This window comes from Branchiostoma lanceolatum, chromosome 11 (genome assembly GCF_035083965.1).
Source record: "Branchiostoma lanceolatum isolate klBraLanc5 chromosome 11, klBraLanc5.hap2, whole genome shotgun sequence".
In the NCBI taxonomy this organism is placed as follows: domain Eukaryota; kingdom Metazoa; phylum Chordata; class Leptocardii; order Amphioxiformes; family Branchiostomatidae; genus Branchiostoma; species Branchiostoma lanceolatum.
In genome coordinates this window covers 9,552,678-9,579,599 of record NC_089732.1, presented here as the reverse complement: position 1 = coordinate 9,579,599, position 26,922 = coordinate 9,552,678, and the positions used below count along the sequence as shown (strand labels likewise).

The 26,922-nt window shown below is 37.8% G+C and overlaps 1 protein-coding gene across 3 annotated transcripts; it reads right to left on the bottom strand.

Moving 5' to 3' along the window:
- Window positions 1-5: 5 nt before the first annotated feature.
- LOC136445384 (very long chain fatty acid elongase 6-like) lies at window positions 6-26,907 on the bottom strand. 3 transcript variants are annotated; one of them, XM_066443362.1, is made up of 7 exons: window positions 26,610-26,907; window positions 24,994-25,241; window positions 3,486-3,609; window positions 2,943-3,081; window positions 2,446-2,576; window positions 1,814-1,947; window positions 6-993 (listed from the first exon to the last, which is right to left on the bottom strand). In XM_066443362.1, the coding sequence occupies exons 2-7, from the start codon at window positions 25,097-25,099 to the stop codon at window positions 821-823; spliced, it is 807 nt and encodes a 268-aa protein (XP_066299459.1). In that variant the 5' UTR covers window positions 25,100-25,241; window positions 26,610-26,907; the 3' UTR covers window positions 6-820. The 3 variants fall into 3 exon arrangements, with proteins under 3 accessions (XP_066299459.1, XP_066299460.1, XP_066299461.1); XM_066443363.1 differs by having other exon boundaries at window positions 24,994-25,177; XM_066443364.1 differs by lacking the exon at window positions 26,610-26,907 and adding an exon at window positions 26,186-26,245 and having other exon boundaries at window positions 24,994-25,177.
- Between the last annotated feature and the right edge of the window lie 15 nt (window positions 26,908-26,922).

Below are 26,922 nucleotides of genomic sequence, written 5' to 3'. Positions count from 1 at the left end.
ATATGTTCTTGGTGATGAAACCGTCATGATTGTATGATTGCACAATAGTAGCAAAAGAAGTATCAAGAAATCGTTAACAAAGGCGAAATCAAAGTTATTTTTTTCCGCTAGTCATACTAGTTTACTCTTAACTAGTGATCATGCCTCGATGAAATTAGGACGTTTTACTAAATAAAATAGACAGTACTTGACATAACATTTGTGTAAATATCTTCCGTTCAATAGTCACTTTACAATTACTGAGCATCTCATGATCGTCCTCGCTACATCGGCAAAAGACACTGTCAAGACGTACTTGTACATGAAATATTACTTCCTCTTGTTTTTTCAACAATGTTTTCCTTTCACATTTATCTAGTAACATCATGTATGTCTGACATCAAACGTGCATTCCTTTTTTTATATTTTCATATTTTAACACTCTATATTCATTTAGGTAGGCACATAGTGTATTTTCGTATATACCATTGTTTTGCCATGTTTGCAATCAGCCGGCCTCTGGCTTGAATTTGCAATAAAGTTATTATTTATCATAACTTTGAGTCTGTTGTCTGGAATGCACAATGTATCATTGCTATTGCAAGCACTTTGGTGAATAATTGTTTCATTCATTCGTTCTTACATTAACGAATTCATAGAGATTTATGCTGGCATTATTAGATTGCCATCACTTGGAATTTGACATCAAGAAGTGCTTTATCCACTGACGAAAGACAGCAGATGCTGTCTGAAACGCCTGTTTCGAAATCATTCCCAGTTGCTTGAATAACTCTTTTTGGCGTATCTCATTACCTGCATGTCTAAATTTCATCGACATGTTTTATTCCTTTTTGTCGCGGACCGGTTTGGAGAGGTACGACTTCATGAAGAAGTTGAGGAAGAGCACGGCGAAGCTGCCGTACACCACGAACATGGTGTAGAAACTCTCGTCGCTCCAGTCGCAGTCTCGTCCGGACTTTACCACGCCGTAAAGGTAGAAGATTACAACAAGGCCTACAGACACAAAAAATAGTATGATAGTCATCATTTTTAGGATCCTCCTTATCAATATCATTTTATATATCAACTGTGTGATACAGTTACAAAATATTAAAAAGCACCAGCTTGTTTACCAATGTACAGGTTTTGTACAGAAACAAAAAGGCTTTCGAAATCAATTCTCATTGCAATCATTTCTATTGTTATCATTTTCACCATTAGGCCACACCAATTCAATTTGTTGGTTCTCGGATTTTTTCAGAAAAAAAAACGAAGCGACAGGGCGAAAAAAAAAATCTTCACAAAAAGTCTTGGGTCACGATAGAGGCTTACATAAGACAAAGAATGACAGTATTATGCATGTTTTCAGTCTTCCGTGGCACATTTATGCAATGATTTCCTTTATTTCATCTGGTATTATAATTCCAAATATTACGACTACAAGCGGAGAACCAACAGATTAAATTGGTGTGGCCTTATTTTGTTATATATTTTGCAATTTTTGAAAACAACAAATAAATAGCAACGCACTAGCCAGATGCCTTCCAAGCATCTTCCAGCCTTCGAGTCATCGTGAGGAAGGTCGTAGGTAGCCACAGCCCCGATTTACACAAGTTTTAGGAGTCGACTCGGGGCTGTGTGTCAGGTCCTTTGGGCTACCCAAGTGGAGCTTTCCTACTAGAAAACGCTACTTGAGTGGCCTAGGGTTCTCCTTGCACAGCCCTGAGTCGACTACAAGTCGACTCAAAAACGCGTGTGTAAACCGGGCCACAGTTTTGCTTGTGTTGCAATCAAAAGGTGCAACTTGATTCAAACAATGATAACTCCAACACACCTGTGATCATCTGAAGCACCTGTAAGGTTGTTATCACCATGGCAACGGGCTTGGGAACACGGACGCGAGACGCCCTCAGGGTGTAGTACGGGTACATCAGCGCATGCACAGAGAAGTTCATGCACATGAAAAACCTGCGGGGAGCAGAAGGAAACCACGACTAAAGTTGTGAGGTAATCATCCGGGCGGCGTTTCAATATTACCGCCAGTTTGCTAATTGCTGCCGTTTTCTCATTACATATCGCCAGTAAAGAACTTAGGAATTTTCAGCAAAAGTATCAGGACTTAAGAAAATCACTGGATTCCTTGGCTCCTGATCGGTGTCAAATCTAAATTCACATCCCTTTTCCTTTTGTTAATACCTATCGTTCCGATAACTGGAATAAGTCATACAAACTCATTTATGACTCCTTAACTAGTAACGTTACTTCTTCTTTAAGACCTACAGTTCCCGTAAGTCATACAAATCCATTCACAGCTCCTTATAACTAGTAACGTTACATCTTCTTAACAGTCCCCTTACATGACTCACTAACTAGTAACGATAATCGTTCGAAATTGTAACCCAAAATCCATCCGCCTTTCCCTCCCCGTGTCCCGGTGAATGTATGTTGGAGTGCATGTGTACTCACAGTGCCGGGCCTGTCTTGTTGACATACTGGTACCACACAGCCACCAGGGTCAGCGCGTGGTGGTACCAGTGGAGGAAGATCAACTTCTGCTTTCTCGCCACGATGAAGAACGTGTCACCAAACTCCACTGCCTGTCGGATCAAACAAAAACGACGTTTAAATCACTTTAAAGATTAGAGAAAGACGTAGAGTCTCTCCTTTAAGGGTCCAATGTTTGACGTTTTAACGCTAAACTATACAGAGTACAAAGACTTAAGTCAAAACCTTTGTCCATTATTCATCCACGGTGAATATCTTCTCTATTCTAGTGGGAAGTCTTTAATTGCACGGAAATGTAAAACAAAAAAAGGTGACTGCAACCATTGATCAATGAAAGCCATGAAAATCATGTATTACATTGTGACCTTCTTACTTGCAACTAGATTTTGTGCATGAACATGTAAGATGTTTTAATTCTTAAGAATGACTGTATTTTAATCGTGTGATATGTTACTTACTTTGCTGAGTGCGAAAGCAACAGCCCAGAACCCTGAGATTGGGGCAGTCAATGAGTTGCCGTCACACAGGCTGTGCGTTAGGCCGCGCTCTCTGAGGTCGTGGAGCCACGCCGCATTCAAACGCAAAGCCCCCATAATGCTGAGGAAAAAGAAGACAAGGTATTACCAAAAACGAATTCCTTAGGGAATGCATTCATGGAATTCCTAGAGTATTTGCAACGTCAATCGCAGTACATGTACTATACTAACGGCTCCGCTCCTGAGGCGTCGCCAAAAATAAAGAATAAACTCTTTCACCTGAACATGTGTACACGCTTTGGCATCGGTGCAAAATATCATTTTTATTGTATGTAACGTGTGGGAAATAGATCAGAAAGTTAAGTGGGTTATAGTGACTTTGTTGATCATGAATAAATACAGAGACGTTATTATTTATTGATAGTTTCTAAATCCCGTCCTCTGTGTCGTTAAAGAAGAAGGAACAGACTAGACGAAACGTTGAAGATTAATCTTAAACTGTTTCTATAGATCAATTAATCATACCTGAAGACACTGAGGCACGCGCTCCAGATGGCCAGGGCAGACCGCATGTTGTAGGCGGGCCTTTCCTCCATGTACCACCGCCCGGCCCACACCAGCACCACGTAGGCCGCGGCCAGCGCATACCCTGAAAGTTCATAAGTCACTCAAAGTGGTACCAAACTGAATAAAAGTTCTAAACGGGAACTATACGGCTCCAGATGTCTTGCTGAGGGACGACTGTGGGGTGAAAGATGTCGGTTAGCTGAGAAATGATTACCGAAAGTTTATCTCATTTATTTCAATGTCATTTTAGTCTCTTGATAGTTCCTTTGAAGAATGTAGGATCTAGGAATATCAAAATGTTGAGCGTTATGAAACTGTGTCAATAAAGTATTCAAGTATCTTCGAAGAAAGCCCATAGCAACAAAGGATTGCTTCAGCGTGTTTTGTCACCCTTGCATCATATTTTGAGTTTCAGAGCGATGAACATTGTGGGATTGGCCAGGAGCTACTAAGCTTAATATATTAATATGTTGTCGTGCATTACAAAGGAAGATCAAGGAATATTACAGTGCCTGATCCGTCACTGTGGAAACTTCCATCACGATTTACGTCATCGGTTCGTGCGTAGACCCAACTCTGTCACCGTGATTCTTACGGTGCACAGATTAACAACAGGCAAAGTTCATTCCTTCTTGTGATGCAATCGCACACCGAAGTTGCAAGCGGCACGCCCTTTAATGTTAGTGACATTCCTAAGATGTGCCAAGGTATACGGATTTCCCTCACACTGAAATGGAAGTCGATCTTTCTTACATCGCAGTACATTGGTCGAATTCCTTAATGCTGTTATGTCATTTTTTTAAAGTGGATATCAATCTTTCTAGTGACAGAAGTTCAACCTATTTTCACCTTGCAGATCGTGAGATCAAGTATCCAATACTCCACCCGTACATATCTTGACAAATTGCAACGTTGAGTTACAAATATATAAGGTTGCAATTTTGTTCAATTCGACACGGTTGTGTTGCAACGCACATGCCTAGTAGGTAGAATTCGATCACATTTATTTGTAGTAGGTCAATATTACCTAAGCGCAAACTTTGACCATTCTAAAATAAGAAACAAACAAAGAAATTTAAAAAAAAAAACAGCTGATCGGTAGTTCTGACATTAACAGCCAAAAAATTAGGAATTGCGGCAAGACTAATGAATTGTGCTGCCCCACGGATTTGCAATATCATAAAATTACGTTATGAAAAGATTGAAGAGTAAGTATAACAAGACTGTTACGAGGGAATATTTGCGTATCCTATCATGCAAAGGTCGTGTTAACCATTTATCAAGTTTGTTAATCATTTATAAAGAACGACAATTCTATGTGGGACACCGGACTGGGATGAAATGAACTACTTGCTACACGACCGACCTGAAGTTAGCAGCCCTTTCGGCAGCCGATTCCAGCAGCCGATTCAACAGCCCATTCCAGCAGCCGATTCGGCTATAGGAAAGCTAGCAGCTGATTCGGATGCACCGATACTCACTAAATTTGCTTATTTATTTGATTCATCGGGTTTTTCGCCGTGAATGTGGACAAAATAGATATAAGATCTCTTCCGTGAAGACTCGGGTCTATACTTTGAAAGTCAGGTTACTTTAAATGGGAAAAAACACAGAAAAACAACAACAAATAACCATAAGAGCGACACATAGTGGAAAATGTGTGAATTGCAGTTAAACTTAAACGCCTGGTAATTGTGGCTACCACCTTTAAGAGAAACACAAGTGAACGTGTCCAAATTTACCTGCGGGATTTAATTCCCTCAAGAATTATTTAATTTACCTCCCACAGGGACACTAATTGACTACAAGAGACAACGATCTCAAGAATTCCGCTTTATAACTACTGCACTGAACAGATTGCTTTTAGCTAATAAACTAAATTAGGCAGGTGAACTTGGAAGGCATAATATGATAGCTAACAATCTAGTGCATCTTCTTAAAGTTTCAAACTTAACCTGCCGGATTTAATTTACTTCCCACAGGGACACTAATTGACTACAAGAGACCATGATCTCAAGATTTCCGCTTTATAGCTAAAGTACTGAAAAGATGGCTTTTCGGTAATAAACGAAATTAGGCAGGTGAACTTGGAAGGCATAATATAATAGCTAACAATCTAGTGCATCTTCTAAAAGTTTCAAACTTAACCTGCCGGATTTAATTTACTTCCCACAGGGACACTAATTGACTACAAGAGACCATGATCTCAAGATTTCCGCTTTATAGCTACTGTACTGAAAAGATGGCTTTTCGGTAATAAACGAAATTAGGCAGGTGAACTTGGAAGGCATAATATGATAGCTAACAATCTAGTGCATCTTCAAAAAGTCTTAAAATTTACCTGCCAGATTTAATTAACCTCCCACAGGGACACTAATTGACAACAAGAGACTACGATCTCAAGATTTCCGCATTATCGCTAAAGTACTGAACAGATGGCTTTTAGCTAATAAACGAAATTAGGCAGGTGAACTTGAAAGGCATAATGGGATAGCTAACAATCTAGTGCTTCTTCTAAAAGTTTCAAACTTTACCTGCCAGATTTGATTAACCTCCTACAGGGACAATAATTGACTACAAGAGACCACGATCTCACGATTTCCGATATATAGCTACTGTACTAAACAGGTGGCTTTAAGCTAATAAACTCAATTAGGCAAGTAAACTTAGAAGGCATAATATGATTAATAACAATCTAGTGCATCTTGTAATGGTTTCAAAATTTACCTGCCAGATTTAATTTACCTCCCACAGGGACACTAATTGACTAAAATAGACCACGATCTCAAGATTTCCGTCTTATACCTATACTGTACTGAACAGATGGCTTTAAGCTAATAAATGAAATTAGGCAGGTGAACTTGGAAGGCATAATATGATAGCTAACAATCTAGTGCATCTTCTAAAACTCTTAAAATTTACCTGCCAGATTTAATTAACCTCCCACAGGGACACTAATCGACTACAAGAGACTACGATCTCAAGATTTCCGCTTTATCGCTAATGTACTGAACAGATGGCTTTTAGCTAATAAACGAAATTAGGCAGGTGAACTTGGAAGGAATAATATGATAGCTAACAATTTAGTGCATCTTGTAAAAGTTTCAAACTTTACCTGCCAGATTTAATTAACCTCCCACAGAGACACTAATTTAATATAAGAGACCACGAACTCATGATTTCCGCTTTATAGCTACTGTACTAAACAGATGGCTTTTGCTAATAAAGTAAAGTAGGAAGGTGAACTCGGATAGCATAATATGATAGCTTACATTCTAATGAATCTTTTTAAAGTTTCAAAATTTACCTGCCAGATTCAATTAACCTCCCACAGAGACACTAATTCAATACAAGAGACTACGATCTCAGAATTTCCACTTTATAGCTACTGTACTAAACAGATGGCTTTTAGGTAAAAAAAACTAAATTAGGCAGGTGAACTTGGAAGGCATGATGTGATAGCTAACATTCTAGTGCATCTTCTAAAAGTTTCAAAATTTACCTGCCAGATTTAATTAACCTCCCACAGGGACACTAATTTAATATAAGAGACCACGATCACACCATTTCCGCTTTATAGCTACTGTACTAAACAGGTGGCTTTAAGCTAATAAACGAAATTAGGCAGGTTAACCTGGAAGGCATAATATGATAGCTAACAATCTAGTGCATCTTCTTAAAGTTTCAAAATTTACCTGCCGGATTTAATTAACCTCCCACAGGGACACTAATTCAATACAAGAGACTACGATCACAAGATTTCCTTCTTATAGCTACTGTACTGAACAGATTGCTTTTAGATAATAAACGAAATTAGGCATGTGAACTTGGAAGGCATAATATAATTAATAACAATCTAGTGCATCTTGTAAAAGTTTCAAACTTTACCTGCCATATTTAATTTACCTCCCACAGGGACACTAATTGACTACAAGAGACCACAATCTCACGATTTCCGCTATATAGCTACTGTACTGTACTAAACCGATGGCTTTAAGCTAATAAACGAAATTGGGCAGGTAAACTTGGAAGGCATAATATGATAGCTATTAATCTAGTGCATCTTGTAATGGTTTCAAAAGTTACCTGCCAGATTTAATTTACCTCCCACAGGGACACTTATTGACTACAAGAGACCATGATCTCAAGATTTCCGCTTTATAGCTACTGTACTGAAAATATGGCTTTTCGGTAATAAACGAAATTAGGCAGGTGAACTTGGAAGGCATAATATCATAGCTAACAATCTAGTGCATCTTCTAAAAGTCTTAAAATTTACCTGCCAGATTAAATTAACCTCCCACAGGGACACTTATTGACTACAAGAGACCACGATCTCACGATTTCCGCTATATAGCTACTGTACTAAACAGGTGGCTTTAAGCTTATAAACTAAATTAGGCAAGTAAACTTGGAAGGCCTAATATGATTAATAACAATCTAATGCATCTTGTAATGGTTTCAAAAGTTACCTGCCAGATTTAATTTACCTCCCACAGGGACACTAATTGACTACAAGAGACCACGATCTCAAGATTTCCGTCTTATACTTACTGTACTGAACAGATGGCTTTTAGCTAATAAATGGAATTAGGCAGGTGAAATTGAAAGGCATGATGTGATAGCTAACAATCTAGTGCATCTTGTAAAAGTCTTAAAATTTACCTGCCAGATTTAATTAACCTCCCACAGGGACACTAATTGACAACAAGAGACTACGATCTCAAGATTTCCGCATTATCGCTAAAGTACTGAACAGATGGCTTTTAGCTAATAAACGAAATTAGGCAGGTGAACTTGGAAGGCATAATGCGATAGCTAACAATCTAGTGCATCTTGTAATGGTTTCAAACTTTACCTGCCAGATTTGATTAACCTCCTACAGGGACAATAATTGACTACAAGAGACTACGATCTCACGATTTCCGATATATAGCTACTGTACTAAACAGGTGGCTTTAAGCTAATAAACTAAATCAGGCAAGTAAACTTAGAAGGCATAATATGATTAATAACAATCTAGTGCATCTTGTAATGGTTTTAAAATTTACCTGCCAGATTTAATTAACCTCCCAGAGGGACACTTATTGACTAGAATAGACCACGATCTCAAGATTTCCGTCTTATACCTATACTGTACTGAACAGATGGCTTTAAGCTAATAAATGAAATTAGGCAGGTGAACTTGGAAGGCATAATATGATAGCTATCAATCTAGTGCATCTTCTAAAAGTATCAAAATTTACCTGCCAGATTTAATTAACCTCCCACAGGGACACTAATTGACTACAAGAGACTACGATCTCAAGATTTCCGTGTTATATCTACTGTACTGAACAGATGGCTTTTAGGTAATAAACTAAATTACGCAGGTGAACTTGGAAGGCATAATATGATAGCTAACAATCTAGTGCATCTTCAAAAAGTCTTAAAATTTACCTGCCAGATTTAATTAACCTCCCACAGGGACACTAATTGACAACAAGAGACTACGATCTCAAGATTTCCGCATTATCGCTAAAGTACTGAACAGATGGCTTTTAGCTAATAAACGAAATTAGGCAGGTGAACTTGGAAGGCATAATGCGATAGCTAACAATCTAGTGCATCTTGTAAAAGTTTCAAACTTTACCTGCCAGATTTGATTAACCTCCTACAGGGACAATAATTGACTACAAGAGACCACGATCTCACGATTTCCGATATATAGCTACTGTACTAAACAGGTGGCTTTAAGCTAATAAACTCAATTAGGCAAGTAAACTTAGAAGGCATAATATGATTAATAACAATCTAGTGCATCTTGTAATGGTTTCAAAATTTACCTGCCAGATTTAATTAACCTCCCACAGGGACACTAATTGACTAGAATAGACCACGATCTCAAGATTTCCGTCTTATACCTATACTGTACTGAACAGATGGCTTTAAGCTAATAAATGAAATTAGGCAGGTGAACTTGGAAGGCATAATATGATAGCTATCAATCTAGTGCATCTTCTAAAAGTTTCAAACTTTACCTGCCAGATTTAATTAACCTCCCACAGAGACACTAATTTAATATAAGAGACTACGAACTCATGATTTCCGCTTTATAGCTACTGCACTAAACAGATGGCTTTTGCTAATAAAGTAAAGTAGGAAGGTGAACTCGGATAGCATAATATGATAGCTTACATTCTAATGAATCTTTTTAAAGTTTCAAAATTTACCTGCCAGATTCAATTAACCTCCCACAGAGACACTAATTCAATACAAGAGACTACGATCTCAGGATTTCCACTTTATAGCTACTGTACTAAACAGATGGCTTTTAGGTAAAAAAACTAAATTAGGCAGGTGAACTTGGAAGGCATGATGTGATAGCTAACATTCTAGTGCATCTTCTAAAAGTTTCAAAATTTACCTGCCGTACTTAATTAACCTCCCACAGGGACACTAATTTAATATAAGAGACCACGATCTCACCATTTCCGCTTTATAGCTACTGTACTAAACAGGTGGCTTTTAGGTAATAAACTAGATTAGGCAGGTGAACTTGGAAGGCATAATATGATTAATAACAATCTAGTGCATCTTCTTAAAGTTTCAAAATTTACCTGCCGGATTTAATTAACCTCCCACAGGGACACTAATTATTACAAGAGACCACGATCTCAAGATTTCCGTCTTATAGCTACTGTACTGAACACATGGCTTTTAGATAATAAACGAAATTAGGCAGGTGAACTTGGAAGGCATAATATGATTAATAACAATCTAGTGCATCTTCTAATGGTTTCAAACTTTACCTGCCAGATTTAATTTACCTCCCACAGGGACACTAATTGACTACAAGAGACCACGATCTCACGATTTCCGCTATATAGCTACTGTACTAAACAGATGGCTTTAAGCTAATAAACGAAATTAGGCAGGTAAACTTGGAAGGCATAATATGATAGCTATCAATCTAGTGCATCTTCTTAAAGTTTCAAACTTTACCTGCCGGATTTAATTTACTTCCCACAGGGACACTAATTCAATACAAGAGACTACGATCTCAGGATTTCCACTTTATAGCTACTGTACTAAACAGATGGCTTTTAGGTAAAAAAACTAAATTAGGCAGGTGAACTTGGAAGGCATGATGTGATAGCTAACATTCTAGTGCATCTTCTAAAAGTTTCAAAATTTACCTGCCGTACTTAATTAACCTCCCACAGGGACACTAATTTAATATAAGAGACCACGATCTCACCATTTCCGCTTTATAGCTACTGTACTAAACAGGTGGCTTTTAGGTAATAAACTAGATTAGGCAGGTGAACTTGGAAGGCATAATATGATTAATAACAATCTAGTGCATCTTCTTAAAGTTTCAAAATTTACCTGCCGGATTTAATTAACCTCCCACAGGGACACTAATTGACTACAAGAGACCACGATCTCAAGATTTCCGTGTTATATCTACTGTACTGAACAGATGGCTTTTAGGTGATAAACTAAATTACGCAGGTGAACTTGGAAGGCATAATATGATAGCTAACAATCTAGTGCATCTTCAAAAAGTCTTAAAATTTACCTGCCAGATTTAATTTACCTCCCACAGGGACACTAATTGACTACAAGAGACCACGATCTCACGATTTCCGCTATATAGCTACTGTACTAAACAGATGGCTTTAAGCTAATAAACGAAATTAGGCAGGTAAACTTGGAAGGCATAATATGATAGCTATCAATCTAGTGCATCTTCTTAAAGTTTCAAACTTTACCTGCCGGATTTAATTTACTTCCCACAGGGACACTAATTCAATACAAGAGACTACGATCTCAGGATTTCCACTTTATAGCTACTGTACTAAACAGATGGCTTTTAGGTAAAAAAACTAAATTAGGCAGGTGAACTTGGAAGGCATGATGTGATAGCTAACATTCTAGTGCATCTTCTAAAAGTTTCAAAATTTACCTGCCGTACTTAATTAACCTCCCACAGGGACACTAATTTAATATAAGAGACCACGATCTCACCATTTCCGCTTTATAGCTACTGTACTAAACAGGTGGCTTTTAGGTAATAAACTAGATTAGGCAGGTGAACTTGGAAGGCATAATATGATTAATAACAATCTAGTGCATCTTCTTAAAGTTTCAAAATTTACCTGCCGGATTTAATTAACCTCCCACAGGGACACTAATTGACTACAAGAGACCACGATCTCAAGATTTCCGTCTTATAGCTACTGTACTGAACACATGGCTTTTAGATAATAAACGAAATTAGGCAGGTGAACTTGGAAGGCATAATATGATTAATAACAATCTAGTGCATCTTCTAATGGTTTCAAACTTTACCTGCCAGATTTAATTTACCTCCCACAGGGACACTAATTGACTACAAGAGACCACGATCTCACGATTTCCGCTTTATAGCTACTGCACTAAACAGATGGCTTTTGCTAATAAAGTAAAGTAGGAAGGTGAACTCGGATAGCATAATATGATAGCTTCATTCTAATGAATCTTTTTAAAGTTTCAAAATTTACCTGCCAGATTCAATTAACCTCCCACAGAGACACTAATTCAATACAAGAGACTACGATCTCAGGATTTCCACTTTATAGCTACTGTACTAAACAGATGGCTTTTAGGTAAAAAAACTAAATTAGGCAGGTGAACTTGGAAGGCATGATGTGATAGCTAACATTCTAGTGCATCTTCTAAAAGTTTCAAAATTTACCTGCCGTACTTAATTAACCTCCCACAGGGACACTAATTTAATATAAGAGACCACGATCTCACCATTTCCGCTTTATAGCTACTGTACTAAACAGGTGGCTTTTAGGTAATAAACTAGATTAGGCAGGTGAACTTGGAAGGCATAATATGATTAATAACAATCTAGTGCATCTTCTTAAAGTTTCAAAATTTACCTGCCGGATTTAATTAACCTCCCACAGGGACACTAATTGACTACAAGAGACCACGATCTCAAGATTTCCGTCTTATAGCTACTGTACTGAACACATGGCTTTTAGATAATAAACGAAATTAGGCAGGTGAACTTGGAAGGCATAATATGATTAATAACAATCTAGTGCATCTTCTAATGGTTTCAAACTTTACCTGCCAGATTTAATTTACCTCCCACAGGGACACTAATTGACTACAAGAGACCACGATCTCACGATTTCCGCTATATAGCTACTGTACTAAACAGATGGCTTTAAGCTAATAAACGAAATTAGGCAGGTAAACTTGGAAGGCATAATATGATAGCTATCAATCTAGTGCATCTTCTTAAAGTTTCAAACTTTACCTGCCGGATTTAATTTACTTCCCACAGGGACACTAATTCAATACAAGAGACTACGATCTCAGGATTTCCACTTTATAGCTACTGTACTAAACAGATGGCTTTTAGGTAAAAAAACTAAATTAGGCAGGTGAACTTGGAAGGCATGATGTGATAGCTAACATTCTAGTGCATCTTCTAAAAGTTTCAAAATTTACCTGCCGTACTTAATTAACCTCCCACAGGGACACTAATTTAATATAAGAGACCACGATCTCACCATTTCCGCTTTATAGCTACTGTACTAAACAGGTGGCTTTTAGGTAATAAACTAGATTAGGCAGGTGAACTTGGAAGGCATAATATGATTAATAACAATCTAGTGCATCTTCTTAAAGTTTCAAAATTTACCTGCCGGATTTAATTAACCTCCCACAGGGACACTAATTGACTACAAGAGACCACGATCTCAAGATTTCCGTGTTATATCTACTGTACTGAACAGATGGCTTTTAGGTGATAAACTAAATTACGCAGGTGAACTTGGAAGGCATAATATGATAGCTAACAATCTAGTGCATCTTCAAAAAGTCTTAAAATTTACCTGCCAGATTTAATTTACCTCCCACAGGGACACTAATTGACTACAAGAGACCACGATCTCACGATTTCCGCTATATAGCTACTGTACTAAACAGATGGCTTTAAGCTAATAAACGAAATTAGGCAGGTAAACTTGGAAGGCATAATATGATAGCTATCAATCTAGTGCATCTTCTTAAAGTTTCAAACTTTACCTGCCGGATTTAATTTACTTCCCACAGGGACACTAATTCAATACAAGAGACTACGATCTCAGGATTTCCACTTTATAGCTACTGTACTAAACAGATGGCTTTTAGGTAAAAAAACTAAATTAGGCAGGTGAGCTTGGAAGGCATGATGTGATAGCTAACATTCTAGTGCATCTTCTAAAAGTTTCAAAATTTACCTGCCGTACTTAATTAACCTCCCACAGGGACACTAATTTAATATAAGAGACCACGATCTCACCATTTCCGCTTTATAGCTACTGTACTAAACAGGTGGCTTTTAGGTAATAAACTAGATTAGGCAGGTGAACTTGGAAGGCATAATATGATTAATAACAATCTAGTGCATCTTCTTAAAGTTTCAAAATTTACCTGCCGGATTTAATTAACCTCCCACAGGGACACTAATTGACTACAAGAGACCACGATCTCAAGATTTCCGTCTTATAGCTACTGTACTGAACACATGGCTTTTAGATAATAAACGAAATTAGGCAGGTGAACTTGGAAGGCATAATATGATTAATAACAATCTAGTGCATCTTCTAATGGTTTCAAACTTTACCTGCCAGATTTAATTTACCTCCCACAGGGACACTAATTGACTACAAGAGACCACGATCTCACGATTTCCGCTTTATAGCTACTGCACTAAACAGATGGCTTTTGCTAATAAAGTAAAGTAGGAAGGTGAACTCGGATAGCATAATATGATAGCTTCATTCTAATGAATCTTTTTAAAGTTTCAAAATTTACCTGCCAGATTCAATTAACCTCCCACAGAGACACTAATTCAATACAAGAGACTACGATCTCAGGATTTCCACTTTATAGCTACTGTACTAAACAGATGGCTTTTAGGTAAAAAAACTAAATTAGGCAGGTGAACTTGGAAGGCATGATGTGATAGCTAACATTCTAGTGCATCTTCTAAAAGTTTCAAAATTTACCTGCCGTACTTAATTAACCTCCCACAGGGACACTAATTTAATATAAGAGACCACGATCTCACCATTTCCGCTTTATAGCTACTGTACTAAACAGGTGGCTTTTAGGTAATAAACTAGATTAGGCAGGTGAACTTGGAAGGCATAATATGATTAATAACAATCTAGTGCATCTTCTTAAAGTTTCAAAATTTACCTGCCGGATTTAATTAACCTCCCACAGGGACACTAATTGACTACAAGAGACCACGATCTCAAGATTTCCGTCTTATAGCTACTGTACTGAACACATGGCTTTTAGATAATAAACGAAATTAGGCAGGTGAACTTGGAAGGCATAATATGATTAATAACAATCTAGTGCATCTTCTAATGGTTTCAAACTTTACCTGCCAGATTTAATTTACCTCCCACAGGGACACTAATTGACTACAAGAGACCACGATCTCACGATTTCCGCTATATAGCTACTGTACTAAACAGATGGCTTTAAGCTAATAAACGAAATTAGGCAGGTAAACTTGGAAGGCATAATATGATAGCTATCAATCTAGTGCATCTTCTTAAAGTTTCAAACTTTACCTGCCGGATTTAATTTACTTCCCACAGGGACACTAATTCAATACAAGAGACTACGATCTCAGGATTTCCACTTTATAGCTACTGTACTAAACAGATGGCTTTTAGGTAAAAAAACTAAATTAGGCAGGTGAACTTGGAAGGCATGATGTGATAGCTAACATTCTAGTGCATCTTCTAAAAGTTTCAAAATTTACCTGCCGTACTTAATTAACCTCCCACAGGGACACTAATTTAATATAAGAGACCACGATCTCACCATTTCCGCTTTATAGCTACTGTACTAAACAGGTGGCTTTTAGGTAATAAACTAGATTAGGCAGGTGAACTTGGAAGGCATAATATGATTAATAACAATCTAGTGCATCTTCTTAAAGTTTCAAAATTTACCTGCCGGATTTAATTAACCTCCCACAGGGACACTAATTGACTAGAATAGACCACGATCTCAAGATTTCTGTCTTATAGCTACTGTACTGAACACATGGCTTTTAGATAATAAACGAAATTAGGCAGGTGAACTTGGAAGGCATAATATGATTAATAACAATCTAGTGCATCTTGTAATGGTTTCAAACTTTACCTGCCAGATTTAATTTACCTCCCACAGGGACACTAATTGACTACAAGAGACCACGATCTCACGATTTCCGCTTTATAGCTACTGCACTAAACAGATGGCTTTTGCTAATAAAGTAAAGTAGGAAGGTGAACTCGGATAGCATAATATGATAGCTTCATTCTAATGAATCTTTTTAAAGTTTCAAAATTTACCTGCCAGATTCAATTAACCTCCCACAGAGACACTAATTCAATACAAGAGACTACGATCTCAGGATTTCCACTTTATAGCTACTGTACTAAACAGATGGCTTTTAGGTAAAAAAACTAAATTAGGCAGGTGAACTTGGAAGGCATGATGTGATAGCTAACATTCTAGTGCATCTTCTAAAAGTTTCAAAATTTACCTGCCGTACTTAATTAACCTCCCACAGGGACACTAATTTAATATAAGAGACCACGATCTCACCATTTCCGCTTTATAGCTACTGTACTAAACAGGTGGCTTTTAGGTAATAAACTAGATTAGGCAGGTGAACTTGGAAGGCATAATATGATTAATAACAATCTAGTGCATCTTCTTAAAGTTTCAAAATTTACCTGCCGGATTTAATTAACCTCCCACAGGGACACTAATTGACTACAAGAGACCACGATCTCAAGATTTCCGTCTTATAGCTACTGTACTGAACACATGGCTTTTAGATAATAAACGAAATTAGGCAGGTGAACTTGGAAGGCATAATATGATTAATAACAATCTAGTGCATCTTCTAATGGTTTCAAACTTTACCTGCCAGATTTAATTTACCTCCCACAGGGACACTAATTGACTACAAGAGACCACGATCTCACGATTTCCGCTATATAGCTACTGTACTAAACAGATGGCTTTAAGCTAATAAACGAAATTAGGCAGGTAAACTTGGAAGGCATAATATGATAGCTATCAATCTAGTGCATCTTCTTAAAGTTTCAAACTTTACCTGCCGGATTTAATTTACTTCCCACAGGGACACTAATTCAATACAAGAGACTACGATCTCAGGATTTCCACTTTATAGCTACTGTACTAAACAGATGGCTTTTAGGTAAAAAAACTAAATTAGGCAGGTGAACTTGGAAGGCATGATGTGATAGCTAACATTCTAGTGCATCTTCTAAAAGTTTCAAAATTTACCTGCCGTACTTAATTAACCTCCCACAGGGACACTAATTTAATATAAGAGACCACGATCTCATCATTTCCGCTTTATAGCTACTGTACTAAACAGGTGGCTTTTAGGTAATAAACTAGATTAGGCAGGTGAACTTGGAAGGCATAATATGATTAATAACAATCTAGTGCATCTTCTTAAAGTTTCAAAATTTACCTGCCGGATTTAATTAACCTCCCACAGGGACACTAATTGACTACAAGAGACCACGATCTCAAGATTTCCGTCTTATAGCTACTGTACTGAACACATGGCTTTTAGATAATAAACGAAATTAGGCAGGTGAACTTGGAAGGCATAATATGATTAATAACAATCTAGTGCATCTTCTAATGGTTTCAAACTTTACCTGCCAGATTTAATTTACCTCCCACAGGGACACTAATTGACTACAAGAGACCACGATCTCACGATTTCCGCTTTATAGCTACTGCACTAAACAGATGGCTTTTGCTAATAAAGTAAAGTAGGAAGGTGAACTCGGATAGCATAATATGATAGCTTCATTCTAATGAATCTTTTTAAAGTTTCAAAATTTACCTGCCAGATTCAATTAACCTCCCACAGAGACACTAATTCAATACAAGAGACTACGATCTCAGGATTTCCACTTTATAGCTACTGTACTAAACAGATGGCTTTTAGGTAAAAAAACTAAATTAGGCAGGTGAACTTGGAAGGCATGATGTGATAGCTAACATTCTAGTGCATCTTCTAAAAGTTTCAAAATTTACCTGCCGTACTTAATTAACCTCCCACAGGGACACTAATTTAATATAAGAGACCACGATCTCACCATTTCCGCTTTATAGCTACTGTACTAAACAGGTGGCTTTTAGGTAATAAACTAGATTAGGCAGGTGAACTTGGAAGGCATAATATGATTAATAACAATCTAGTGCATCTTCTTAAAGTTTCAAAATTTACCTGCCGGATTTAATTAACCTCCCACAGGGACACTAATTGACTACAAGAGACCACGATCTCAAGATTTCCGTCTTATAGCTACTGTACTGAACACATGGCTTTTAGATAATAAACGAAATTAGGCAGGTGAACTTGGAAGGCATAATATGATTAATAACAATCTAGTGCATCTTCTAATGGTTTCAAACTTTACCTGCCAGATTTAATTTACCTCCCACAGGGACACTAATTGACTACAAGAGACCACGATCTCACGATTTCCGCTATATAGCTACTGTACTAAACAGATGGCTTTAAGCTAATAAACGAAATTAGGCAGGTAAACTTGGAAGGCATAATATGATAGCTATCAATCTAGTGCATCTTCTTAAAGTTTCAAACTTTACCTGCCGGATTTAATTTACTTCCCACAGGGACACTAATTCAATACAAGAGACTACGATCTCAGGATTTCCACTTTATAGCTACTGTACTAAACAGATGGCTTTTAGGTAAAAAAACTAAATTAGGCAGGTGAACTTGGAAGGCATGATGTGATAGCTAACATTCTAGTGCATCTTCTAAAAGTTTCAAAATTTACCTGCCGTACTTGATTAACCTCCCACAGGGACACTAATTTAATATAAGAGACCACGATCTCACCATTTCCGCTTTATAGCTACTGTACTAAACAGGTGGCTTTTAGGTAATAAACTAGATTAGGCAGGTGAACTTGGAAGGCATAATATGATTAATAACAATCTAGTGCATCTTCTTAAAGTTTCAAAATTTACCTGCCAGATTTAATTAACCTCCCACAGGGACACTAATTGACTACAAGAGACCACGATCTCAAGATTTCCGTCTTATAGCTACTGTACTGAACACATGGCTTTTAGATAATAAACGAAATTAGGCAGGTGAACTTGGAAGGCATAATATGATTAATAACAATCTAGTGCATCTTGTAATGGTTTCAAACTTTACCTGCCAGATTTAATTTACCTCCCACAGGGACACTAATTGACTACAAGAGACCACGATCTCACGATTTCCGCTATATAGCTACTGTACTAAACAGATGGCTTTAAGCTAATAAACGAAATTAGGCAGGTAAACTTGGAAGGCATAATATGATAGCTATCAATCTAGTGCATCTTCTTAAAGTTTCAAACTTTACCTGCCGGATTTAATTTACTTCCCACAGGGACACTAATTGACTACAAGAGACCATGATCTCAAGATTTCCGCTTTATAGCTACTGTACTGAAAAGATGGCTTTTCGGTAATAAACAAAATTAGGCAGGTGAACTTGGAAGGCATAATATGATAGCTAACAATCTAGTACATCTTCTTAAAGTTTCAAAATTTACCTGCCAGATTTAATTAACCTCCCACAGGGACACTTATTGACTACAAGAGACTACGATCTCAAGATTTCCGCTTTATAGCTACTGTACTGAACAAATGGCTTTTAGCTTATAAACTAAATTAGGCAGGTGAACTTGGAAGGCATAATGTGATAGCTAACATTCTAGTGCATCTTTCAAAAGTTTCACAATTTACCTGACGGATTTAATCAACCTCTCACAGAGACACTAATTGAATACAGAACACTACGATCTCAGGATTTCCGTCTTATAGCTACTATACTGACCAATGGCTTTCTGCTAATAATATAAATTAGGCAGGTGAACTTGGAAGCCTCAATATGATAGCCAACAGTCTAGTGTATCTTCTTAGAGTTTTATAATTTACCTGCCGGATTTGATTTACCTGTAACAGGGACACTAATTGACTATAAAAAACTACGATCTCATGACTTCCGCTTTATAGCTACTGTTCTGAACAGATGTCTTTTAGCTAATAAACTATATTAGGCAGGTGAACTTGAAAGGCATAATTTGAAAGCTAACATTCTAGTGCATCTTTTAAAAGTTTCAAAATTTACCTGCCGGATTTAATTTCCCTCCCACAAGGACACTAATTGACTACAAGAGACTAGGAACTCAGGATTTCCGTTTTAAAGCTACTGTACTGAACAGATGGCTTTTAGCTAATAAACTAAATTAGGCAGATGAAGTTGAAAGGCATAATATCATAGGTAACAATATAGTGCATCCTCTTAAAGCTTTAGCTGCCGGATTTAATTAATGTCTCAATTTAGTTTTGTTACAGTATACCCGCTTTACATTTTCAATTGAGGCGGGAATTTTAAAATCCTACACTCTCATATTTCACTAGTGTCCCCATGGGGGTCAAATTAAATCCGACAGGTAATATTTGAAACGTTTAAAAGACATTTTAGGTTGTTGGAAATTGAAGTATACCTTTCAAGTCTACCTGCCTAATTTAGTTTAGTAACAGTATACCCGCTTTAGGTTTTCAACTGAGGCGGGAAGTTTAAAATCCTACCCTCCCCTACTTCACTAGTGTCCCCATGGGGGCAAATTAGATCCGGCAGGTAAGATTTGAAACGTTTAAAAGACGGTTTAGGTTGTTGGCAATCAAATTATATATTCCAAGTTTACCTACCTAATTTAGTTTAGTAACAGTATACCCGCTTTACATTTTCAATTGAGGCGGGAAGTTTAAAATCCTACACTCTCTTACTTCATTAATGTCCCCATGGGGGGCAATTAAGATCCGGCAGGTATGATTTGAAACTTTCACCAAACAGTTTAAGTTGTTGGCAATCAAAGTATACCTTTCAAGTCTACCTGCCTAATTTCCTAATTTTGTTTAGTTACAGTATACCCACTTTTCATATTTGAGGCGGGAAGTTTAAAATCCTTCACTCTCTTACTTCATTATTGTTCCCATTGGGGCTAAATTAGATCCGGCAGGTAAGATTTGAAACGTTTAAAAACGGTTTAGGTTGTTGGCAATCAAAGTATACCTTTCAATTCTACCTGCCTAATTTAGTTTAGTAACAGTATACCCGCTTTACACATTCAATTGAGGCGGGAAGTTTAAAATCCTACACTCTCTTACCTCATTAATGTCCCCATGGCGGGCTATTTAGATCCTCGGGCTGGTACCTCGGGTGATACGGAATACCCCGTGTTGTATTCTATATTTACTTCATTAATGTCCCCATGGGGGGCTATTGAGATCCAGCAGGTAAGATTTGAAACTCTCACCAGACAGTTTAAGTTTTTTTCAACCAAAGTATACCTTTAAAGTTTACCTGCCTAATTTAGTTTAGTTACAGTATACCCGCTTATTGAATATATAAAGCGGGTATACTGTTACTAAACTCAATCAAGCAGGTAAACTTGAAAGGTATACTTTGATTGATAATTACCTAAACTGTCTTTTAAACGTTTCAAATTTTACCTTCCGGATATAATTTGCCCCGGGCCCCCATGGGGACACTAATGAAGTAGGAGAGGGTAGGATTTTAAACTTCCCGCCTCAATCAAAATGTTAAGCGGGTATACTGTTAGTAAACTATATTAGGCAGGTAGACTTGAAAGGTATACTTTGATTGATACCTACCTAAACTGTCTTTTAAACGTTTCAAATCTTACCTGCCGGATCCAATTTGCCCCCCATGGGGACAATAATGAAGTAAGAGAGTTTAGGATTTTAAACTTCCCGCCTAAATTGAAAATGCAAAGCGGGTATACTGTTACTAAACTAAATCAGGCAGGAAGACTTTAAAGGTATTCTTTGATTGCCAACAACCTAAACTGTCTTTTAAATGTTTCAAATCTTACCTGCCGAATCTAATTTGCCCCCCATGGTAACACTTATGAAGTAAGAGAGTGTAGGATTTTAAACTTCTCGCCTCAGTTAAATATGTAAAGTGGGTATACTGTAACTAAACTAAATTAGGCAGGTAAACTTGAAACGTATACTTTGATTGCCAACTACCTAAATTGTCTTTTAAACGTTTTAAATCTTACCTGTCGGATCTTAAAAGCCCCCCATGGAGACATTAATGAAGTAAGAGAGTGAAAGGATTTTAAACTTCTCGCCTCAATTGAAAATGTAAAGCGGGTATACTGTTACTTAACTAAATTAGGCAGGTAAACTTGAAAGGTATTCTTTGATTGCCAAGTATCTAAACTGCCTTTTAAACGTTTCAAATTTTACCTGCCGAATCCAATTTGCCCCCCATGGGGACAGTAGTAAAATATGAGAGGGTTGGATTTTAAACTTCCCGCCTCAATTGAATGTGTAAAGCGGGTATACAGTTACTAAACTAAATTGGGACATCAATTAAATCCGGCAGGTAAATTTTAAAGCTTTTAGGAGAGGCACTATATTGTTAGCTATCATATCATGCCTTCCAACTTCACCTGGCAAATTTAGTTTTTTTTAGCTAAAACCCATCCGTTCAGTACAGTAGCTATAAAGCAGAAATCTTGAGATCGTAGTCTCTTTTAGACAATTAGTGTCCCTGTGGGAGGTAAATTAAATCTAAGAGGTAATATTTGAAACTTTTGGAAGATGCACTGGAATGTAAGCTATCACATTATGCCTTCCACGTTCACCTGCCTAATTTAGTTTATTAGCTAAAAGCCATCTGTTCAGTACAGTAGCTATAAGACGGAAATCTTGAGATCGTAGTGTTCTGTATTCAATTAGTGTCCCTGTGGGATGTAAATCAAATCCGGCAGGTAAATTTTGAAACTTTTGCAAGATGAAATAAAGTGTTAGCTATCACATTAAGCCTTCCGAGTTCACCTGCCTAATTTAGTTTATTAGCTAAAAGCCATCTGTTCAGTACAGTAGCTATAAGACGGAAATCTTGAGATCGTAGTCTCTTGTAGTCAATTAGTGTCCCTGTGGGAGGTTAATTAATTCAGGCAGGTAAAGTTTAAAAGTTTAAGAAGATGCGCTAAAATATTAGCTATAACATTATGCCTTCCAAGCTCACCTGCCTAATTTAGTTTATTAGCTAAAAGCCATCTGTTCAGTACAGTAGATATAACACGGAAATCTTGAGATCGTAGTCTCTTGTAGTCAATTAGTGTCCCTGTGGGAGGTTAATTAAATCTGGCAGGTAAATTTTGAAACTTTTAGAAGATGCACTAGATTGATAGCTATCATATTATGCCTTCCAAGTTTACCTGCCTAATTTCGTTTATTAGCTTAAAGCCATCTGTTTAGTACAGTAGCTATATAGCGGAAATCGTGAGATTGTGGTCTCTTGTAGTCAATTATTGTCCCTGTGGGAGGTTAATTAAATCAGGCAGGTAAAGTTTAAAACTTTTAGAAGATGCACTAGAATGTTAGCTATCCCATTATGCCTTCCAAATTCACCTGCCTTATTTCGTTTATTAGCTAAAAGCCATCTGTTTAGTACAGTAGCTATATAGCGGAAATCGTGAGATTGTGGTCTCTTGTAGTCAATTAGTGTCCCTGTGGGAGGTTAATTAAATCTGGCAGGTAAATTTTAAGACTTTTAGAAGATGCACTTAATTATTAGCTATCATATTATGCCTTCCAAGTTCACCTGCCTAATTTACTCTATTAGCTAAAAGTCATCTGTTCAGTACAGTAGATATAACACGGAAATCTTGAGATCGTAGTCTCTTGTAGTCAATTAGTGTCCCTGTGGGAGGTTGATTAAATCTGGCAGGTAAATTTTGAAACTTTTAGAAGATGCACTAGATTGATAGCTATCATATTATGCCTTCCAAGTTCACCTGCCTAATTTAGTTTATTAGCTAAAAGCAATCTGTTCAGTACAGTAGCTATAACACGGAAATCTTGAGATCGTAGTCTCTTGTATTGAATTAGTGTCCCTGTGGGAGGTTAATTAAATCTGGCAGGTAAATTTTGAAACTTTTAGAAGATGCACTAGATTGATAGCTATCATATTATGCCTTCCAAGTTTACCTGCCTAATTTCGTTTATTAGCTTAAAGCCATCTGTTTAGTACAGTAGCTATATAGCGGAAATCGTGAGATTGTGGTCTCTTGTAGTCAATTATTGTCCCTGTGGGAGGTTAATTAAATCTGGCAGGTAAAGTTTAAAACTTTTAGAAGATGCACTAGAATGTTAGCTATCCCATTATGCCTTCCAAGTTCACCTGCCTTATTTCGTTTATTAGCTAAAAGCCATTTGTTCAGTACAGTAGCTATAAAGCGGAAATCTTGAGATCGTAGTCTCTTGTAGTCAATAAGTGTCCCTGTGGGAGGTTAATCAAATCTGGCAGGTAAATTTTAAGACTTTTAAAAGATGCACTAGATTGGTAGCTATCATATTATGCCTTCCAAGTTCACCTGCCTAATTTCGTTTATTACCGAAAAGCCATCTTTTCAGTACAGTAGCTATAAAGCGGAAATCTTGAGATCATGGTCTCTTGTAGTCAATTAGTGTCCCTGTGGGAAGTAAATTAAATCCGGCAGGTAAAGTTTGAAACTTTAAGAAGATGCACTGGATTGTTAGCTATCATATTATGCCTTCCAAGTTCACCTGCCTAATTTAGTTTATTAGCTAAAAGCAATCTGTTCAGTGCAGTAGTTATAAAGCGGAATTCTTGAGATCGTTGTCTCTTGTAGTCAATTAGTGTCCCTGTGGGAGGTTAATTAAATAATTCTTGAGGGAATTAAATCCCGCAGGTAAATTTGGACACGTTCACTTGTGTTTCTCTTAAAGGTGGTAGCCACAATTACCAGGCGTTTAAGTTTAACTGCAATTCACACATTTTCCACTATGTGTCGCTCTTATGGTTATTTGTTGTTGTTTTTCTGTGTTTTTTCCCATTTAAAGTAACCTGACTTTCAAAGTATAGACCCGAGTCTTCACGGAAGAGATCTTATATCTATTTTGTCCACATTCACGGCGAAAAACCCGATGAATCAAATAAATAAGCAAATTTAGTGAGTATCGGTGCATCCGAATCAGCTGCTAGCTTTCCTATAGCCGAATCGGCTGCTGGAATGGGCTGTTGAATCGGCTGCTGGAATCGGCTGCCGAAAGGGCTGCTAACTTCAGGTCGGTTGCTACACGTGCAAGGCAACGTGTCGAAGGTAGAGTTTAACGATGTCTGACAGCAATGCATATCCCTTTATTTATGACTTCGTGTCAAATCACTTGCCACCCTTTTGTAGCCTTCACTAATTGCGATCAACTGCCTTGACCCTTTCGGACCTTTTCGGACCCTCGGGAGGGGGGGGGGGGTGACTTATGAACTGTTTTTTCACTAACCTGATTTCCAGACGTTGCTGAACCATAGGTGAAACTCTGGGCCGTTGAAGTCGGTCTCAAACGTGAAGGGTGGAGGAACATGGAAGCTCACGTTAGTGTCCGCCATCTCGCGATGTCCAACCAGTCGTTAGTTAGTTCTGCCCGCCTGACCTGACCCAGTCACAAGACATGTGCAATAGCAAGCCTGTGAACAAGTGAGAGGTGGCATGACAGTTCACGGGACCGACCGTTTCTGTCTCCATAAGGGACTGAAAAGATGCATACAAACAGCTGTAAGCCTCTGAATGGCATTTATCAGAACTTGATATGATGATTACAGAATTCGCATGTTGTGATTTATGATATAACGTTAACTAGGTACCAGGAAAAATTATAATGTTGGTACTTTTTATTTCAAACCCAGGTGAATACTTTGTGTTTCATTGCAACATTTTTTATGCTCACTTCACTTCTCCTTTACTTTAATGGTTTTTTTATCGTAATGTTGTCAATGTAGATCTTATCAACATTTCATACACCCGTTCACAATCGTTCACGATCGTTACGGAACCGTCCCGACTATTCAAATGAGTCACTCACTTCCGGGTTCCATCGTTACCAAGGAAACGACAACATGGCCTGATCTTGGGAGTGCTCGCGTGATGTTTGTTTAGGACACGCGTGGTCTTATTATAACCATTGCATCCAATAGGAAATTACACGGGATAGAGAAGTTGTTTGAAACTGCTTAACTTCATCTCAAACTATAAAAAAGCCAACAACAACTCTTCTTTCCCTGGAGAGATATTATAACTTTGCTCTAGCCTGTACATGCAGGCAAGCATGTACCGGGCTCCGCGGATCGCTGAAAAAATACTAGCAGTAGAAACTGGCCGAATAGAGTGAATAGTATGCCAAGGGAGTCGGCTATGGAGAGGGTCAATAGGCGACCAACGGATCTATTCACTCTATTGGGCCAATTTTTACTATCATTCTAGCGATCCGCGGAGCCTATTATTGACCCTCTCTCCGTAGCCGACTCCCTTAGCATACTATTCACTCTATTTGGCCAACTTCTAATATTTTTCTAGCGATTCGCGGAGACTGTTATAGAGGCTAGGCAAACAAAGAATTAGAAACGTTGAAACATTTAATCAATTGAGGTGAAGCATATTACCTTTTCAAGTAGTTAGTGGTAACGTTATAGGTTTACTCTTTTTGATAAGTGTGTTGGGTTCTTTTACATGCAGAGGATTGACACTTGAGGTTTACGTCTCAGGGCTCGAAATACTGGGTGCATGTGCACCTGTGTGCACCTAAAATTGGAGCAGTGCACCTAATTCATTTTTGACTGTGGGTGCACTATCAGAAACAGGGGCGCGCTGTGGCCCAACGTCAAAGTCAATCGCAAAGTACACTAGCAAATGGAGTGGACACATATCACATAGATATCGGAGGTTATAGTAATAGGATAGTACTATGCTAAAGGCAAGGACATTGTGTCCTTGGGTAGCTGTAAGGAAGAAGGTCACAAACTCTGTTAAAAGTGGGCCGAAACGTTCAGTAGTAACGTTATAACAGACTTTTGGTACATACATTTGGAAAAGTGGCATGGGTAATAGAATGAGCTCACTCACCGAGTGGGTAGAACTTCGGAAGAGTCAATGTTGTACAAATATTTTCTAGAGAGAGTAAAACGTATCAGCCATATAACCTGTTATAGCCACATGAGTCTACTGTTTTCGAGACGACAACAACACTTGTCCGACCGGTACCCCCACCGGGACATGAAAAGTGTAAGATCCGGCGAAGGTTAGACATCCAGGTAATAAGATACGCCAAAAACAGTCACTTAAGCTTGGATATGATTTTGGAAACGGTAAGACGTTTCAGGTAGCAACCACTACCTTTTACAACTTAACAGCAAGGACGCTGTAACTTTGCGGGTGA